This window comes from Equus asinus, chromosome 6 (genome assembly GCF_041296235.1).
Source record: "Equus asinus isolate D_3611 breed Donkey chromosome 6, EquAss-T2T_v2, whole genome shotgun sequence".
Classification (NCBI taxonomy): Eukaryota; Metazoa; Chordata; class Mammalia; order Perissodactyla; family Equidae; genus Equus; species Equus asinus.
In genome coordinates, this window is record NC_091795.1 from 85,705,715 (window position 1) to 85,722,077 (window position 16,363).

Consider the following 16,363-nt stretch of genomic DNA (forward strand, 5'->3'; position numbering starts at 1 on the left):
GGAAAATCTCTGCCCCAGAAGGTCTGAGTATAATTCACATGAATGGAAATGGTAAAAGTGGTCAGTTTCATGAATGCCATCTATCTTAAGCAAGACATATTGAAGTGGCATAATTTTTTTTCAGTAATCAATAGTTGAAGGATCTTATGCTTTATTTCTTAATATTCTAAGAAGGGGTTAGTTATTTCTGAAACTGAATTATTTGAAACACATAAATATTGGCCTATCTCTAACAATAATAGTAGTAATTGGTTCAGCCATAGAGAACTATGTCACCAAACAATAATGATTACTAAGAAATTCTTTTGTATGCAAGTATATAGTATATATAGCAGTGAATGGCATGAGCTTTGAAGTTACCCTGCTTGTGTCCATACCTCATCTTTGTCCCTTTGTAGCTAAACTTCTGTTTTCTCATCTATGGAATGAAGAAATTTACTTGATAAGGTTGTTATGTATATTAAATGATGTAATGTATAGAAAGTGCATTAGCCTAGTTCCTAGAAGATATTAAGCTATCACTACTACTGTTATTCTAAGCACTTCCCCGCTGTGGGGCATATTCCTGTCTTTCTGATGTATAAAATTGCTAAAAATTTTATAGAAAGAATTTTATGTTTTACAGAGTAAGATCTCCAAAAGCAAGCTCTTGATCGTTAAAATAGAATGACATTTGCAGTTTGTAAACTGCATTCATATGATTAAATAAGCTGAATAGTCTTATCCTAAGGAGAGGAAAACATGGCCTTATGGGGAGAAGAGATAAACTCAACCGGGATTATTTCTATGTCTGTGCTTTGACTACTAGCAGCTTTATCTTTGAAGGCTGTCTGGTTTATATTGCATGTTCTCTAACATGTCTTAACAATGTTGGCAATCATATGAAAGGAAAAGTATGTGCTGTGTTTTCTTGTTTGCAGCTTGTGCAGTGGGGAAGCACCCTGCTGTTACTGCAGCATGTGGTCTCGGCTAATAAACAGAGACAGTAGCAGAGATGCTGCTCTTTTGAAGATGTTGAAGTGCTGTTTATCTTGGCTTCATTTAGTATAACATCTAGGCATCATTGCTGCACTCTAGCAAAATGGATGCATCTGTAATAAGCTATCTGAACAAGAAAGTTTATTGATGCCTTTTTGGATTTTACTTTTTGTTAAAAAAAAAATGCCCATTTTTGAAACATTGTGCAGAAACCACACCTGAACATCGTATTCTTTACCTTATGGCTGTACTTCAAATTGTTTCCTAACTTCCTTTCTGAAAAATGATTAATAATAATAATAAGTTCAGGAAAAATAAACATCAAAATACTCTGTAATTTCTAAAAACGTACCCTTTATAAAAAGTCCCAATGTGTATATTTACTTTCCTGTACAATTCAAGAAAACATGGTTGTGCTTCATTATCAGAAGTTGACTCTGGTAGATTTCAGATGAGAATGTGAAATATATAAAAATGTTTCCTTAGAGTAGACTGAATTGGCCAGCCTAGAAGTTCTTTCTTTAATGAGATGTAACATAAGAAAATGTTTTGTCATATACACAGATTTGGAAACCTTCTCTGCACAGCTGTGCTGTAAAATTGGGTATACTTTCTGACCTCGGTGATTTTTTTGCCAATAGGTTTCTATATGAATAAAAGAAATTTTTATTACTGTGACTTATCCTATCAAATTTGGACTAGAGATTTCATTGAAATTATCATTATTATATTTAGGAAAAATATACTTTTCACCCAACAGGTAATAACTGTTGTTCTCCAAAAGCAAGAGAGGAAAACCAGTCTCATCAACTAAGTATTAGTTGTGATAAACAGTCTTTGGTCTTCTTACATTTTTGAGAGGCAATGATGCATTCAGAGTACACATTAGAACTTCCTTATTGTTTCGGTCCGTTCCCATGATTTCAGAGTGCACTTTAATTCTCAATTTATTATTGATATAGATCAACCAAATGTAACCCTGTAGTTTCTCGTGTATTTTCAAAGTTTCCCTTGCATGCAGTTTTGTTTAACCTGGATCACAGTAATGGATCATTTATACAAAGTAATGGATTGCTTCCTCTTTCTGCCAGCTGATTTGATCAGTCCGAAGTTCCTTATGTAGTGTGGGTTACATAACTAGTGTGGAATCTGTGTGGTACGCTGTTTAGTACGACAGTAACTGTATTAACCATTTATATTCTCTAAATCTTTAAGGACATTTTATGAAACACAAAGAAGCCCCTTATTTTGAAGTGAATAAACTTGAACCTAAAATGAGCAATGAGTTACCATAAAGGACTAAATTACCAGACTTCTTGGGAAACAGATCATCTTCATTAATAGGATTATTCTGGTTAACTGTAGGTTGGCCAGGGGAAGAAAAAATAAAAACGTTTATTTCTAACTTTCCTATTTAAAATGTTTACAATGTGTTTTAGCATATTTTTCTGCTTTCGTAAACAGAATACAATAGAACATAATTTAGTTTTACTCTCCTAATGAAGAATTTGTAGCACCTGAGAGTCCTAGTTCTATTTTCTCTTACCCTCTATGGTGGTATTGTAAGTACAGAAGGTTTCGGGGTTAGGATTAAATGTACTGACCTCATAGTATTCCCTGGAATTATTTTTTTAACCAAATCCTTGATAGTAGTTGGTTTGGTTATTTACTAATATGGTTAAAAGTTGCCTGGAGGAACTCATAGGTGGTAATTAACATATGGACAAAGAGAACTGATGGGTGGTTGCCAGGGGAAAGGCGGGTGGGGGGAGGGCACTAGGGGTGAAGTGGTGTACCTACAACATGACTAATAATGATGTACAACTGTAATTTCACAAGGATGTTAACTTTCATAAACCTTAATAAAAAGAAAAAAGAAAAAAAAGTCTTAAAAAAAAGTTGCCTGGAGGAGAAAATAAGATTGAGTACTGACTAGTTAGATTCCTGTTAGTGGAGATTGCATTATTCCATGACATCTAATTTTCTAGGTATCACTTATAGAACATAGTTGAGGAACCTGATTTTGCTTATGCAGGAATACCTTTGTGCTTTCAAAATAAAAAACCCAAAGAACATATGAGCCCCAAGGCTTGGAATGTCTTATTTGAAGCTTGCTAATTCCCTTTCATTCACAATCCCAGCAAGCTGCTTTCAAAGAAACAGAACTTTGACGTCCTTGTTGTCAGCACATGCAAACTACCCAATGTCTCATTGTAGCATAGTCTTCCATTGTATGGATATGTCACAATTTATGAAAACACTCATAATTCTTTTACTGTTCCAAATAATTGTGTTTTCCATTTTTCCCAACTGCATTTATTGGACAACTCTTTTTTTCCCCACTGATACCTTTATCATAAATTTAATTCCCATATGTTTTCAGGTCTAGTTCTAGACTTCTTTTTTGTTCCATTGAGCTATGTGATCTTCTGGTGAACAGTTTTAACTATTGTAGCTTCACAATATGTGTAATATTTAGTAGAGCTAATCTCTGCTGTTTCTCTTCTCTTTCAGAATCCCTACGTTATTACTGCAATGGTTTTTCAGATGAACATTAATATAATTCATCAAATTTCAAAATAAGGAGCATTTTGTAGTATTTTAATTGAGATTGAGTGAATTGACTTGGTAATTTAGTGGGAGAATTTGTATCTCTTTTGCAGTAGAAGAACAAGGAAATGTGTCTTTGGGTTTCAAAGTTTTCTTTAGATAAGTGCAGTACATTTCTTTTTACCTTCGTATTTAGCTATTTTTATACATGAGATTTTTAATTATGTTTAAACGTAAGTTGTAAATAATGATAATGCTCATTTTTAATCTTGTCTAATTTCATTGATTTAGTACTTCCTGGACAATGTTAACAATACAACCAACAGAGTAATCTTATTAAAATGGAAATCAGACACATCTCTCCTGTTTTCAAAAGTCTTCAAAGGTTTCTCAGCTCACTCAGAGTAAAAACCAAAGTCCTGTTAGACCCGACATCCTCTGTCATCCCTGCTGCCTCTGTAGTCAATCCTGAGCTGCTCTTCCTCACATGCTCTGCTCCAGCAAAACTGCTCTCCGTGCTTTTACACACACCCCACATTAAGTTCTATCTTACAGCCTTTGCACTTGCTGTTCCCTCTCCCTGAACTCTTTCTCCAAAAATCTTCCAGCTCACTCCCTAACTGCCTTTACGTAAATGTCACCTTTCATTGAAGCCTTCCCAAAACAGCCTATTTAAAGCTACACCACCACTTCCTTCAATTTCTAGTCTTCTTTCGTTATTTCATTTCTTCCCCACCCCACCATAAGACTTGAGATTTACTAACATCATACATCTTTTACTCAATTGTTATTCATTGCTTAAATTGTCATATACTTTTTAATTAATCATTTACTGTGACTTACTAACATATGTGTTTTATACCATTTACTCAATGATTTAGTATTTACTGTCAGTTGTATTTTTGTTATTTATATCTTTCTCATGCAAAAGAAAGAAGAAAAACTGGGGTAGGAGGGATATGAAAAATAAAAAGCACAAAATAAGATTTTAAATATACATCTCAGATTTAGCTCCAAAATATTAGTAATTATTTAAATGAAAAGGTGTAAATATATTAGTCATATTAGTTAAAAGACAAAGGTTTCAAATTAGATAGAAAAAAATTCAATTATATCCCCTAAATATAAGTCTATATAAAGGTAGAAAGTAAAAGAGTGGGAAAATTTGTATCTTGCAAGCTGTACCCCAAAGAGAGCTGTTATAGCTATGTTAATATTAAATAAAATAAGCCCTAAGGGAAAAACATTACTAGAGATGAAGAGACTTCCTTCATGGTTGTAAAAAGTTCTGCTCTATCAGGTACTGATAGTCAATATCAGGAACGAAACAGGTAGTATCACTACTGGTGGTCCAAAGATCGAAGTATAATAGCAGGATATTGTAAATCACTTGATGCCAATAAGTTTGGAAGTTTAAGTGATACAGACAAATCCTTAGAAAAAGATAATATCGAAACAGATTCAAAAAGAAATAGAAAGACTAAATGGTCCTAAGCCATTAAAGCAATTGAGTTAATCAATAGGCAAAACTTTCCAAAAATAAAACTCCAGCCTTCCCCAGTGAGTTCTGTCAAATATTCAGAGAATAAATCATTCTATTGTTTTACAAAATCCTCTAGATAATGGAAAAGGAGACCATACTCTCCAACTCAGTTTTCTCAAACTAGCAAAACCTTTATATCCAAACTTGGAGAAAAATAATAGAAGAAAAGAAAGTGGAGGGCCGGGTTTACTCATCAACATGCAAAAGTCCTACACAAAATATTAGGAAACCATATATAGCAACATATATAAGAAGGATGTGTTATGACCAAGGTGGGTTTATCCTACATTAATCAATGAAAGGAGAAAAATCATACAATCATCTCAGTAGGTGCAGAAAAGGTGTTTAATAAAATTCATTATCCGTTTATGATTTTAAAAAGAGTTTAGCGAACTAGGAATAGAGGAAATTTTTTTTAATCTAACAAAGTATATCTCTAGAAAACCTTCAATACACATCACGCTTTATAGTAATTAAAAATTTCCTTTGAGTTCAGGAGCAGGAATTATTTCTATTCAGCATCGTATTAAAGTTTTGGCCAACTCAATAAGGTAAGAAAAAGAAAAGATAATAAGGATTTGAAAGGAAGAAACAATACTGTCATTATTTGTGGATGATGAATATGTGCTTAAAAAAGTCAAAAGAATCTACAGACAAGTTATTAGAACTAATAAGAGACTTTAATAAGTTTGCTGGACACAAAATCATCATGCAGATATCATTTATATTGTATATATAAGCAACAACTATTTTGAAAATATCCTACTTGTAATAGCATAAAAGATAAGTACCTAATAATCTGACAAAAGTTGTGCAAGATGACTACATGTAAAATATCTGAAACATTTTTAGAGACACTAAAGATTTATAATAAATGGAGAGCTATCCCACGTTCATGGGTTGGAAAACTTAATATTGTATAGATATTACTTATCCTCAAATTAATTTATAAATTTAATACAATCCCCATCCAAGTCTCAACCAGATGTTTGTGGATCTCGAACAGCCAATTTCAAAATGTTTGTGGAAATGCAGAGAGCCAAAAAACCCAAGGCATTTTTGAAGAACAAGACGAAGGAGTTTAAGTTACTCTCTCAAATAGCGAAATATATCATAAAGCTTTAGTAAATAAGACATTGGCTCTTGGCACAGAATGAGGGAAATAGGCCAGTAGAACAGATTAGAGAACCCTGAAAGGACCCATTCACACATACACAGGATTTATAACAGAAGTGTCACTTCACAAAAGCAGAGAAAGGACAGCCTTTGCACTTAATAGTGCTGGGACAATTGGGTTTCCATGTGGAAAAAATTAAATTAGACCCGTATTTCACACCACACATAAAAATCAGTTTCAGGTAGATTGTGAACCTAAATGTGAAAGACTAGACCATAGAGCTTTTAAAGATATTACCGAAGAATATTGGCTGCCAAGGAGCCTGCAACGACTGTGAACTGCTGCCGACCTGGCTTCCTTACCATACTGTGTTCCTGTAGCTCCAAGTGGGACTGGCGAACGAGAGCCTAGCTGAAGCTGAGAAGTCACTCTCTTCATCTTTGTCTTTGCTGCCACCGCAGCTGCTGACAAGAAACCTTCTCTTCAGCCCCGAGGGAGCACCTCCCTATGGGATGGGGAGGGGAGCTCCTCCTTAGCCCTCCAGCTGGGAGGCCTCAGCAGGGCAGTGAGAAACCCTACCTCTCTCAATACCAAGATTGCTTTGTATACATCCACCTCTCCTGGGAATTTCTTAAGTCTTGTTAAGTCCAATAGAACGTTGGTAGCACTTACAGGAATAAAAGGACTCTTGATATTAGAATTACCCAAAAGATAGGGGGAGAATTCTGAATTTGAAGATGTGAAATCAGTGGTTAATTGTAGCACCACTCCAGACATTCACAGATTTTCCATCATTTCTACCCCTCAAACTATGCTGCTTGGTATCCAAATGAAATGGCAGATCCATGAATTAAACTGCTAACATTAGACAATGTGATAAAAATTTACTCTCTATGTGAGCTCCAGACACCAACTAAAATGATTGTGCTTTTAAAAACAGATGAGGAAACTCTAATACTTGATTAATGCCATGTTGTTTAAGAGTTCCTGTTGATCCACATCTTTAATACTTGGTATTGTTAGACTTCTTAATTTTTGGCAGTCTGAAGGGCATATTCCACATCTCTAGAGAGACAGCAGTCACATTTGACTTTGAGCCACTGGGAGCAGTCCTGAAGAATATCTTTGGGCAGAAAGGCAAAGATGAAGTCGTGGCATACCCACAATATATCAAATTCAAGATTGGGGAGACCTGTTCAAGAGCCCTGGAGACATTGGAAAGCTATTAGGTTCCTTACTTGTCCTTCCTGCAACTGAAGGTAACTAAAGTTATGATGCTTGCGCTACATATTCTCCTTGCCCTGTGTCCTCAGCACCATAGTGTTTGCAGCTGAATCAGAAATACTGTATCCTGTGTTATGCCAGAAGGGGAAGAAGAAGATGACCAAATATCAGAAAAGTCCTGGGATTCCAGAGCTCATCTCATTCCTTCTCTGTCTGTGTTTGAATGCATTGAGTTGGAATTCACACTGAAAGTGGCATCCGGAGAGAATGATTTCTTCAAATGACTTTTCTTGTCCAGTCAGACTTCACAGAGATCCCATAACCTTTGTATGTATCTTTACATATAACCTTTGTATAAATCCACTGCAGTACAGGCAGCCAGCTCTGATTGGATGATTCTGGAACATCCCTGTTCCAGAGCCCACAATGATCTGCATCACAAGTATCCATGGATGCCTCATAAGCCCTTTATTAAGCACAGTCCATCCAGCATCCCCTCTGCTTTGTACTTGAGAAGTTGCCAAGGCGGCAGAAACTCCCCTAGTCTGGCTGGAACCCTGCATTTATTCAAAAAGCACGTTGTGAGCATTTAACAGTGTGTGGTTGCCAGTCCAGCATTTTAAAAATCATCTGAAAAGGCTGTGGCTCCCTGCTCCCAAGGAATGTCTTTTATTCACCATCAAGGCCACCCGGAACAGTACATTCTTACTTATGTGACAGAGGAAGAGATCTAGTAGAGGTCGAATTATTGTGACCAAAAAAGAAATAACTAAAATATCTCAGTTATTGTTCAGAGAAAAGGAAAAGTCTACAGGAAACAGCTGAGAACTTAGCTGGCAGATATGACCAAGGAAAAACAAGAAGATATCATGATTAGAAAGAAAGAGTCCTCCACAGTTTTCACCCTCAAATCGCTATTCTCTAGTAGTGAGAGAGACATGAAGGCAGAATTACAGGTGATACCTGATCAACTTTGACATTTAGGCAATGCCATCAAACAGGTTATTATGAAAGAGGACTGTCGACGATAGAAGATGAAAAAGAGACTGAGTCCACAAAAACCTGCCTTTACTCTCCAGTCCTACCAGGAAAAGTGCATCTGGTTCATCCAAAGGGAGGAATGTAAATACAGAAGGGCAATAGCAAATCGATGATACCTGAAAGCTAAGGAATAGACTCACACCTGGGAAGTTCAACATAACCAAGGCTTCAACCCACATGGTAGAACAGATGAGAGATGGCATTATCTAATTTCTAAAAAAGCTTTTTGAATGAAAAAACAATGTCTTCATGATTTGAGGCTGGAGAAGAATTGCTTGAACCAGACACAAAGAACAATAACTAAAAAAAGACTGTTAAATTCAACCACATCAAACTATCTCTATCTCAAGATACAGTCACATTGGAAGTTAGGGCTTCAACATATGAATTAATGGTAGACAGTTCAGTCTATAGCAGGATGATAAGTATTAGGGTAAAGTGAAATCAGGAAATGATTATAGTATTAAGGTAGGATAAGTATTGACATAAAACAAAGTAAAGAAGTCAAGATAGAAATTACCTAAAATGTGAGCAGAGGAAGGAACTGTGATTGGAAGGTGCCATGCAGCAATATTTGTTTCTTGACCTACAAAGCTATTTATTTTACAAATTATTTGTTAAATTGCACATTTATGTTTTATACACTTCTCTGTATATATGTTATACTTAACAATTTAAAAGGTTTTAAAAAAAAGCCATCGTATCCCTTCTCACTTCCTGTCTTGCAATCTGTTAACGTTGTCCATGATATCCATTGATGATTCCATATATGTTACTCTATTATTAATAGAGATTCTGCTTAATTATTTTGACTTTTCTGATCCCCCCAAAGAAATTATTTTTATATATAAATTTTAAAAATAGTAATATGGTAAATTTAAAATGTTTTAGTTATGCTCTTTTTTCTTTGGGAGTATTATTAAAATATATTTGCTGAAATTCTGATGAATTGAGTTGAAATGATATTTTTGTCCTTAAACATATTCCCATGTAAGTAGAGATTTCCAGCTTCACTTGTCCCTGACCTGTACTTTATTAAGGTTGGATCAGTTGTTAGAAATATAGTTGGTCCTGTTAAATATCATCTTTGGCTTGTTAGATTAAGAATAGAGGAGCTTTTAAAAAGTGAACTGTCTCCAAATATAATCAATAAAAGAAATGCTGACTAGAAATAGAGTCCTTTATGTAGCTGTACTTTCTTCTGGTATCATTAGTCTATCAAGTTGCTATAACTGCTAAAATAGTACATTAATTCCTACTTCCACCGACTGTTCAAAGGGATTATGAGTTGCTATCACAATCAAGAAGTTATCTCGGGGGCCGGCCCGGTGGCACAGCGGTTAAGTTCACATGTGCCGCTTCTCGGCGGCCCGGGGTTGGCCAGTTGAGATCCCGGGTGTGGACATGGCACCGCTTGGTACGCCATGCTGTGGCAGGCGTCCCACATATAAAGTAGAGGAAGATGGGCATGGATGTTATCTCAGGGCCAGGCTCCCTCAGCAAAAAGAGGAGGACTGGCAGTAGTTAGCTCAGCGCTAATCTTCCTCAAAAAAAAAAAGAAAGAGGTTATCTCGGAATCTGATTTTCTCCTCATTCTGAAAACTAGCCCCAACAACTCAAGGGGCATCCTTATATCCTACCCAGATTGATTGTGAGCTGAGGAAGCAGTGGATGGTGGTTCTTCTCAGTCTGAACACATCTTTAGTCATATTTAAAACCTACCCATTTGTCAATACTATGTTAAAGAAACAATTAAGCAATGACTTAGCCCTTAAGAAAACTTCTCATAAAAGTATGTTTTTTATTGTAGATAATTCGCTCCCTTCTGCTCTTTCCAACAATTGAGCGAATATCTGAGTCACCCAACGGCAGGATCGCCACTCCACTTTTCTGCCGGTTTCGATATGCTCTCTATGTTTCTGCATACTTATTACTTAAACCATGGCCTGAGAAAATCAAGTCCTTGATGATCAGAAAGTACCTTCAAATGATGAACCTACAGACTGAATTTTCGTTACTGAACTTATTGGAACCATTCTGCCTTGGTAAGCACATTTAAAAATGTATATGTTTATTCCTGTATCAGAAAGTGTTAAGAGAATGATCTCAGACAGTGGATGAATATCAAGCAAGGATTATTTGTTGGGGTTTTTCTCCCAAAAGTTTAAAACTAGCAATAAAGTGAAAATAGAGTGAGAGGAGTTCTGTATGACAGATAGAAAAGCCTCATCAAGTTTTGGTTTTAAACCTTATCCTTCTGATTCTCCACTCTAGGTATAGGATGGTGAGAAATAATTCTTCTGTATATGGTATATATGGAGTCCTTACAGGAATCCAGGGTGCGCCCTGTTAGTTCAATGTGAGAACTTTGCAAAAACGAGGAAAACCCAAGGAAACCATTCCAATATTCCTGTAGAGTGAACAGGCCATGGTTTTATTTTCCTCTTTGGAGGGGTTTAAATTATAAGAGTAATAAACAATTGTCATGGTTATATAAAACTGGGTGCTTTGCTGATTATATTTTCTGAATGTGCCAGGGAATGTTTTTGCTGCTTTACTTTTTGGCTTCAAATGTTGTTTTTAATAGTAATCTATCTTTTTAGTTAATACTAATTTATACTGTATTTATAAATAATTTCATATTAAAATAATCCTTCTTTCTTACTCTATAAAATTGGGATAATAATATCCCATACTTCAAAAGATTATTGTAGGATAAATATGATAATATACGCAAAGTGTCTATCTAGTATTTTATTTACAGTAAGCTTCCAATGAATGATATAACAGCAGTTGCTGCAGCAGCTAATGGCACCATTCTAAGCTTTCACCTGTAGTCCTCAGAACTAATGAGGTTTAGATATTGTTACTGTCCCCATTTTACAGATGAAGATACTGAGGTACAGAGAAGTTACATGATTTGCCCAAAGTCATACAACTAGTGGGTAGTGTTCAAACTCTGGCAGTCTGCCACTATGATAAGCTTCCTTTCACCATAGCTGCTGCTATTGTCTTTTTGCCACAGTCAGTCAGAAAGGCAGGACTCCTAAATAAAGGTACCATGCCCATCTATATTAAGAGTGTCACATGATCATGTGCATAGTAAGTCCAGAAACAGGTCACAGCCCTGCCTTTACAATTGTACAACTACAGATTGTATGGGAGGCATTTTTTCAAATTTGTAGCAAGAAGCAGACATCACACAAAGTTCAATATATTTTCTATATTTGTGGGTTTTATTCCCCTCCATGCTCTCCCCAACCCTCATCTTTATTATAGACTTAGCATAGCAGTGGAAGAAGATAGGGAGAAGAGAAGCAAGGCTAAGAACAGTCATAAAAATCACCAAAGATTGAAGTTAGAGATGTCCCTTAAAGACCTTCTGGTCCAGCCCCTTATCTTTCCCTCACATTATAGAAGAGAAAGAGATGGTCTAGTGAATGAAAATGGTACTGACTGCACGTCAGAAACCCTCAACTCTCATCTTGGTTTTGCCCAAACTTATTCTATTGCCTCAATTTAGGCCCTTCCCCTCTCTGGTTCTCAGTCATTGATCACATCAAGAGTTAGACTAGATGATTTCCAAGGGCCAACACACCTTTGGAAATTATTTGAGGCCAAATGGAAATCACTTGAAATTCTTGCAAACATATGTAAAATTACTCCACATATACTTCAATAAGTCATTTTATTTTCGTTTACAGTTTTTTTTTTCCTTCTTTGATATTTTTCTTTTTACCTATGGAAAGGAATAAAAAAAGCATTCTCCAGTCAGGGACTTCATTTTCCTCCAAGGACTTCTGCTTCCAGGAAGATGGAATAGATGTACTTTTCCCTGTTTCTCCTAATAAGTTCTAAAAACATTGCACATTGTATATAAAACAAACATGAGAATACTCTGAAAGGTGGAGAAGAAAGCAGACTGTGTAGGGGCCTTGGGACCCAAGGAACAACACAGTAGTGAGTTTCCTGGGTTTTCTTTTTACCACATATGTCTTAGACTTCAAGCCAGCAACCCAGAAACACCAGCAGGTGGAGACAAAAAAAAAAAAAAAGTCCCAACAAAAGCCTGCACTCTAGCCAAAGAACCAGGAAAATGGCAACTTTTCTCAAAGAAACTTTTTGATAATAACTGCTCTAATCTAGTGACACACCACAATAAGAACTATGCTTTATCCCTACCCATGCCAACAAACGCCAAGTGGGAAGCCTGGACTTCACCCTCCCCCCACCCCAGCAGTAATGAGGCACTCTTCTCCTTCCCCGACTAGGGTAGTATCCAGAAGAATCTGAATGGAGAGTCAGGACTTTCACAACTGCCCAATAGTAATGAGGCCACTACCCCCACCACCCCTGTGAGATCAATGGAGGTCCAGTGGGGAGAAGTAGTAAGGTACTCCTACCCCTCCCAGCCAAGATGGTAACAGTGGAAGCCCAGTGGGGAATCAGAATTTGTATTCCTACCCAGCAAGAATGAGGACCCCTCCACCCCTTGGATGTCAATGGAAATCAAGTAGAAAACCTAGATTTCTACCCCACCTGGCAATAGTGAGGTGGCACTGCTCCCCCAACTTCCCCTGCTGGATAAGTGTCAGAAAAAAACAGCTAAAATAGAAAGTTTAAATAAGATCTGGAGTATTATGACATAATACCCAAAATGTCCATGTTTTAGTTAAAAATCACTCTTCATGCCAAGAACCCAGAAAATCTCAACTTGAATGGAAAAAGGTAACAGATGTCAACACCAAAGTAACAGAGATATTGGTATTATCTGGCAATGATTTTAAAGCAGCCATTATAAAAATGCTTCAATGAGCAATTAATAAACGTGTTTGAAACTAATGAAAAACTAAAAAGTCTCACTAAAGAGAAGATTTAAAGAAAAACTGAATGGAAATTTTAGAACTGAAAAATATAACCACCAAAACAAAAATCTCAATACATATGGGCTCAGCAGTAAAATGGAGGGGACAGAGGAAAGAATCAATGAACGTGAAGATAGACCAATAGAAAGAGAAACTTCTCAAATTTGGCAAAAGACATAAACCTACAGATTTAAGAAGGTGGATTGATTCCAAACAAGGTAAACTTAAAGAAATCCACACCAAGACACATCATAGTCAAATTTTTGAAAACTAAAATAAAGAAAATGTCTTGAAAGTAGCCAGAGAGAAACAATGCATTATTTATAGAGGAAAATCTATTTGAGTGACAGCAGTTTCTCATCAGAATCTGTAGAGGCCAAAAGAAATGACGTATATTTCAAGTGCAAAAAGAAAAGAACTGTCAACACAGAATTCTATATCCAGTGAAAATATACTTCAGGAAAAAAGAGAAAATTAAGACAATCTCCTGAAGAAAAACTAAAGGAATTTGTAACCATCAGACCTATCCTAATAGAATAGCTATAGGAAGTTCTCTAAACAGAAAGGAAATGATAAAAGAAGGAATCTTGGAACATTAAGAAAGGAAAGAACAACAGAAAGAAAAAAATGTTGGTAATTATATTTTCCTTCTCCTCTTGAGATTTCCAAATTATGTTTAACAGTTGAAGCAAAGAATATAACACTGATATGGTTCTAAATGTATACAGAAGAAGAATTTAAGACAATTATATTATAAATTAGGTTGGATAAAAGAACGTAAAAAGAAGTAAAGGTTTCTACACTTCACTTGAACTGGTAAGATGTCAACATCAATAGACTGTATTACATTACATATATATAATGCAATACCTAGAATAACCACTTTAAAATCTATACAAAGAGACATACTCAAAGATACTATAGGCAAATCAAAATGGAATTCTCAAACATATTCAGAAACACATAGGAAGGCAAAAGAACAAAAAGAAACAAAAAACAGAGAACAAACAGAAAACAATAAAATGGCATACAAGCTCTAACATAACAATAATTGCATTAAATATAAATGGTCAAAATACACCAATTAAAATTGTACAAAGATTGGCAGAGTCGATTAAAAAACAGAATTTGAAATATATTATGATGTAGACCTGAAATTTATATAATGTTATAAACCAGTTTTACCACAATAAAATAAAAAACATAACCTAAGTATATGCTATCTTCATAAAACTTGGGTCAAATTTAATTATATAGGTAGATTGACAATGTAAGAATGGGAAAAGATGTATCATGCAAACAATAATCAAAAGGAACCAGGAATGACTGTTAAAATATCAGATAAAATGGACTTCAGAGCAAAGAAAATTGCCAAGAACAGAGAGGGACATTATATAATAATAATTAAAGGGTCAGTCTACCAAACAGATGTAGCAGTCCTAAATGTGTATGCACCATACAAGAGAGCTACAAAATATATGAAGCAAAAATAGATAGAACTGAAAGGAGTAATGGTCAAATCCACAGTTATAGTTGGAAACTTAAATGCCCTTCTCTCAACAATTGATAGGACAGCAAGACAGAAAATTAGCAAAGATATAGAAGTATCAACCAACAGGATATAACAGACATTTTTATAACACCTCACCCAAAACATCTGAGTTTCTGATAGGCATTAGATAGGCAGCTACCTGTGCTTTCCTTATACCTCTTTAGAAATATTTTCTAAACCGAAATCAGGACATGGGATGTAAGAAAGTTTTATTTGCTTTTATATTTATATATTTTCATATATTTAATGATTATATAATACGTTACTAGGAAGAAGGACCTGGCCACCCACTTCCAAAAAGATTGGCCATGAAAACCCTATGAATAGCAGCAGGGCATTGTCTGAACTAGCACCAGAGGTGAGAGGATGGTACAAAAAGACCAGGCAGGGTTCCGCTCTGTTGTATACAGTGTTGATAGGAGTCACAATTGACTCAGCAGCACTAGCAACAACTAAAAATACATTACAATAGGCATCTAATCAAGTGGTTAATGTTTTTAATTAAAACAAGTAATTATATAAAGGGTTTTTCCAATTTTTCTACACCAGAGTTATAAACCCCCTGTTGGTGAAGTAGGCTGCGTAAGCTGCACTTTAGAGAAAGGATTTTCCTTTCAGCCAAGGTGATTGACCTCCTGCTGTTTCTTCCAGCAGCCCCAAGTGCAGGCATCAAGGAGCAAGACAGCTAGGGCACAGAACATTTTCCCATCCCTGACTCAAAGCAGCCAGATCCTTCCAGCTACATTGTTGCTTGAGGAACCCTGGGACTCCTTTCCCAAGCAACCATAGTAGAGTTATACTACGTGCAAAATAGACTCTAAACCAGACTGAACACTCAGCCACATTGCTTCATCTCTGTTCCTGACAACCAACTTGTAAACAGCCTTTGGAGCACAGTGCTGCTATTTCTGACGTCCCTTCCTTCTCTGATTTTCTGTTCTCTTCATACTAGATCTGGCCGCCTGATGTCCAAGTAACCAATAGCTCAGTGGTCCCTTTTTTTCTCCATTACCCGCCCATTCTGTCCCTTGGGTAAAGGGAAAGGAGGCAAGAATTACCTGTCTTCTTTCTTCTTTGGGTTCTAAATTTCTTCTCTTCTTGAGTACTTAGTTCAGTCTCCTAGTAGTGACACTCGCCTGATCCTTAACCAAGCAACTCAATCATCCTAGCCAGCCTTTTCCCACCTGTCCCCTTTGGATTCTGTGTCATGCTTACCTCCTCTTGAAACAACTGCCACAGAAGCTTCCTTTGCCCAGACTTGCCCTGGCCATTCCTTAGACAAATGGAAGAAGGTCCCAGCTGAGAGAGACTGATACTCCTAAGATAAGACTCTGGCCCTTGCAGATGATTATTGGACTCTTCCTGACCTTACATCCCATGAACGGTAAAGGTAGTCAATATTCAAACCAACCATTTGAGTCAGTAGCATGATTTTCAGGTTACACAAAGAGAGGGGTTATCAAGGGAAAGAAGACCATGTCTGAGATCATTCT

At 36.2% G+C, this 16,363-nt stretch overlaps 1 protein-coding gene and 2 pseudogenes across 7 annotated transcripts in view; all 3 read left to right on the top strand.

The window, feature by feature from the left end:
• The window catches only part of LDAH (lipid droplet associated hydrolase), a 98,844-nt gene that overhangs the window by 53,535 nt on the left and 28,946 nt on the right, over positions 1–16,363 (top strand). For 3 of the 7 annotated variants that reach the window (XM_044772002.2, XM_044772003.2, XM_044772004.2), the window contains exon 5: positions 10,264–10,498. The exons of 2 other annotated variants lie outside the window; for them this stretch is intronic. In XM_044772002.2, coding sequence (XP_044627937.2) covers positions 10,264–10,498 — 235 coding nt within the window. Of the gene's footprint in view, positions 1–3,492; positions 5,623–10,263; positions 10,499–16,363 lie in introns of those variants that run through there. 2 more of the 7 variants (XM_070512540.1, XM_070512541.1) reach the window with 2 other exon arrangements.
• LOC139045584 (nuclear pore complex protein Nup88 pseudogene) lies at positions 5,328–7,292 on the top strand (annotated as a pseudogene).
• Positions 7,205–8,146, top strand: LOC123286481 (nuclear pore complex protein Nup88 pseudogene; annotated as a pseudogene).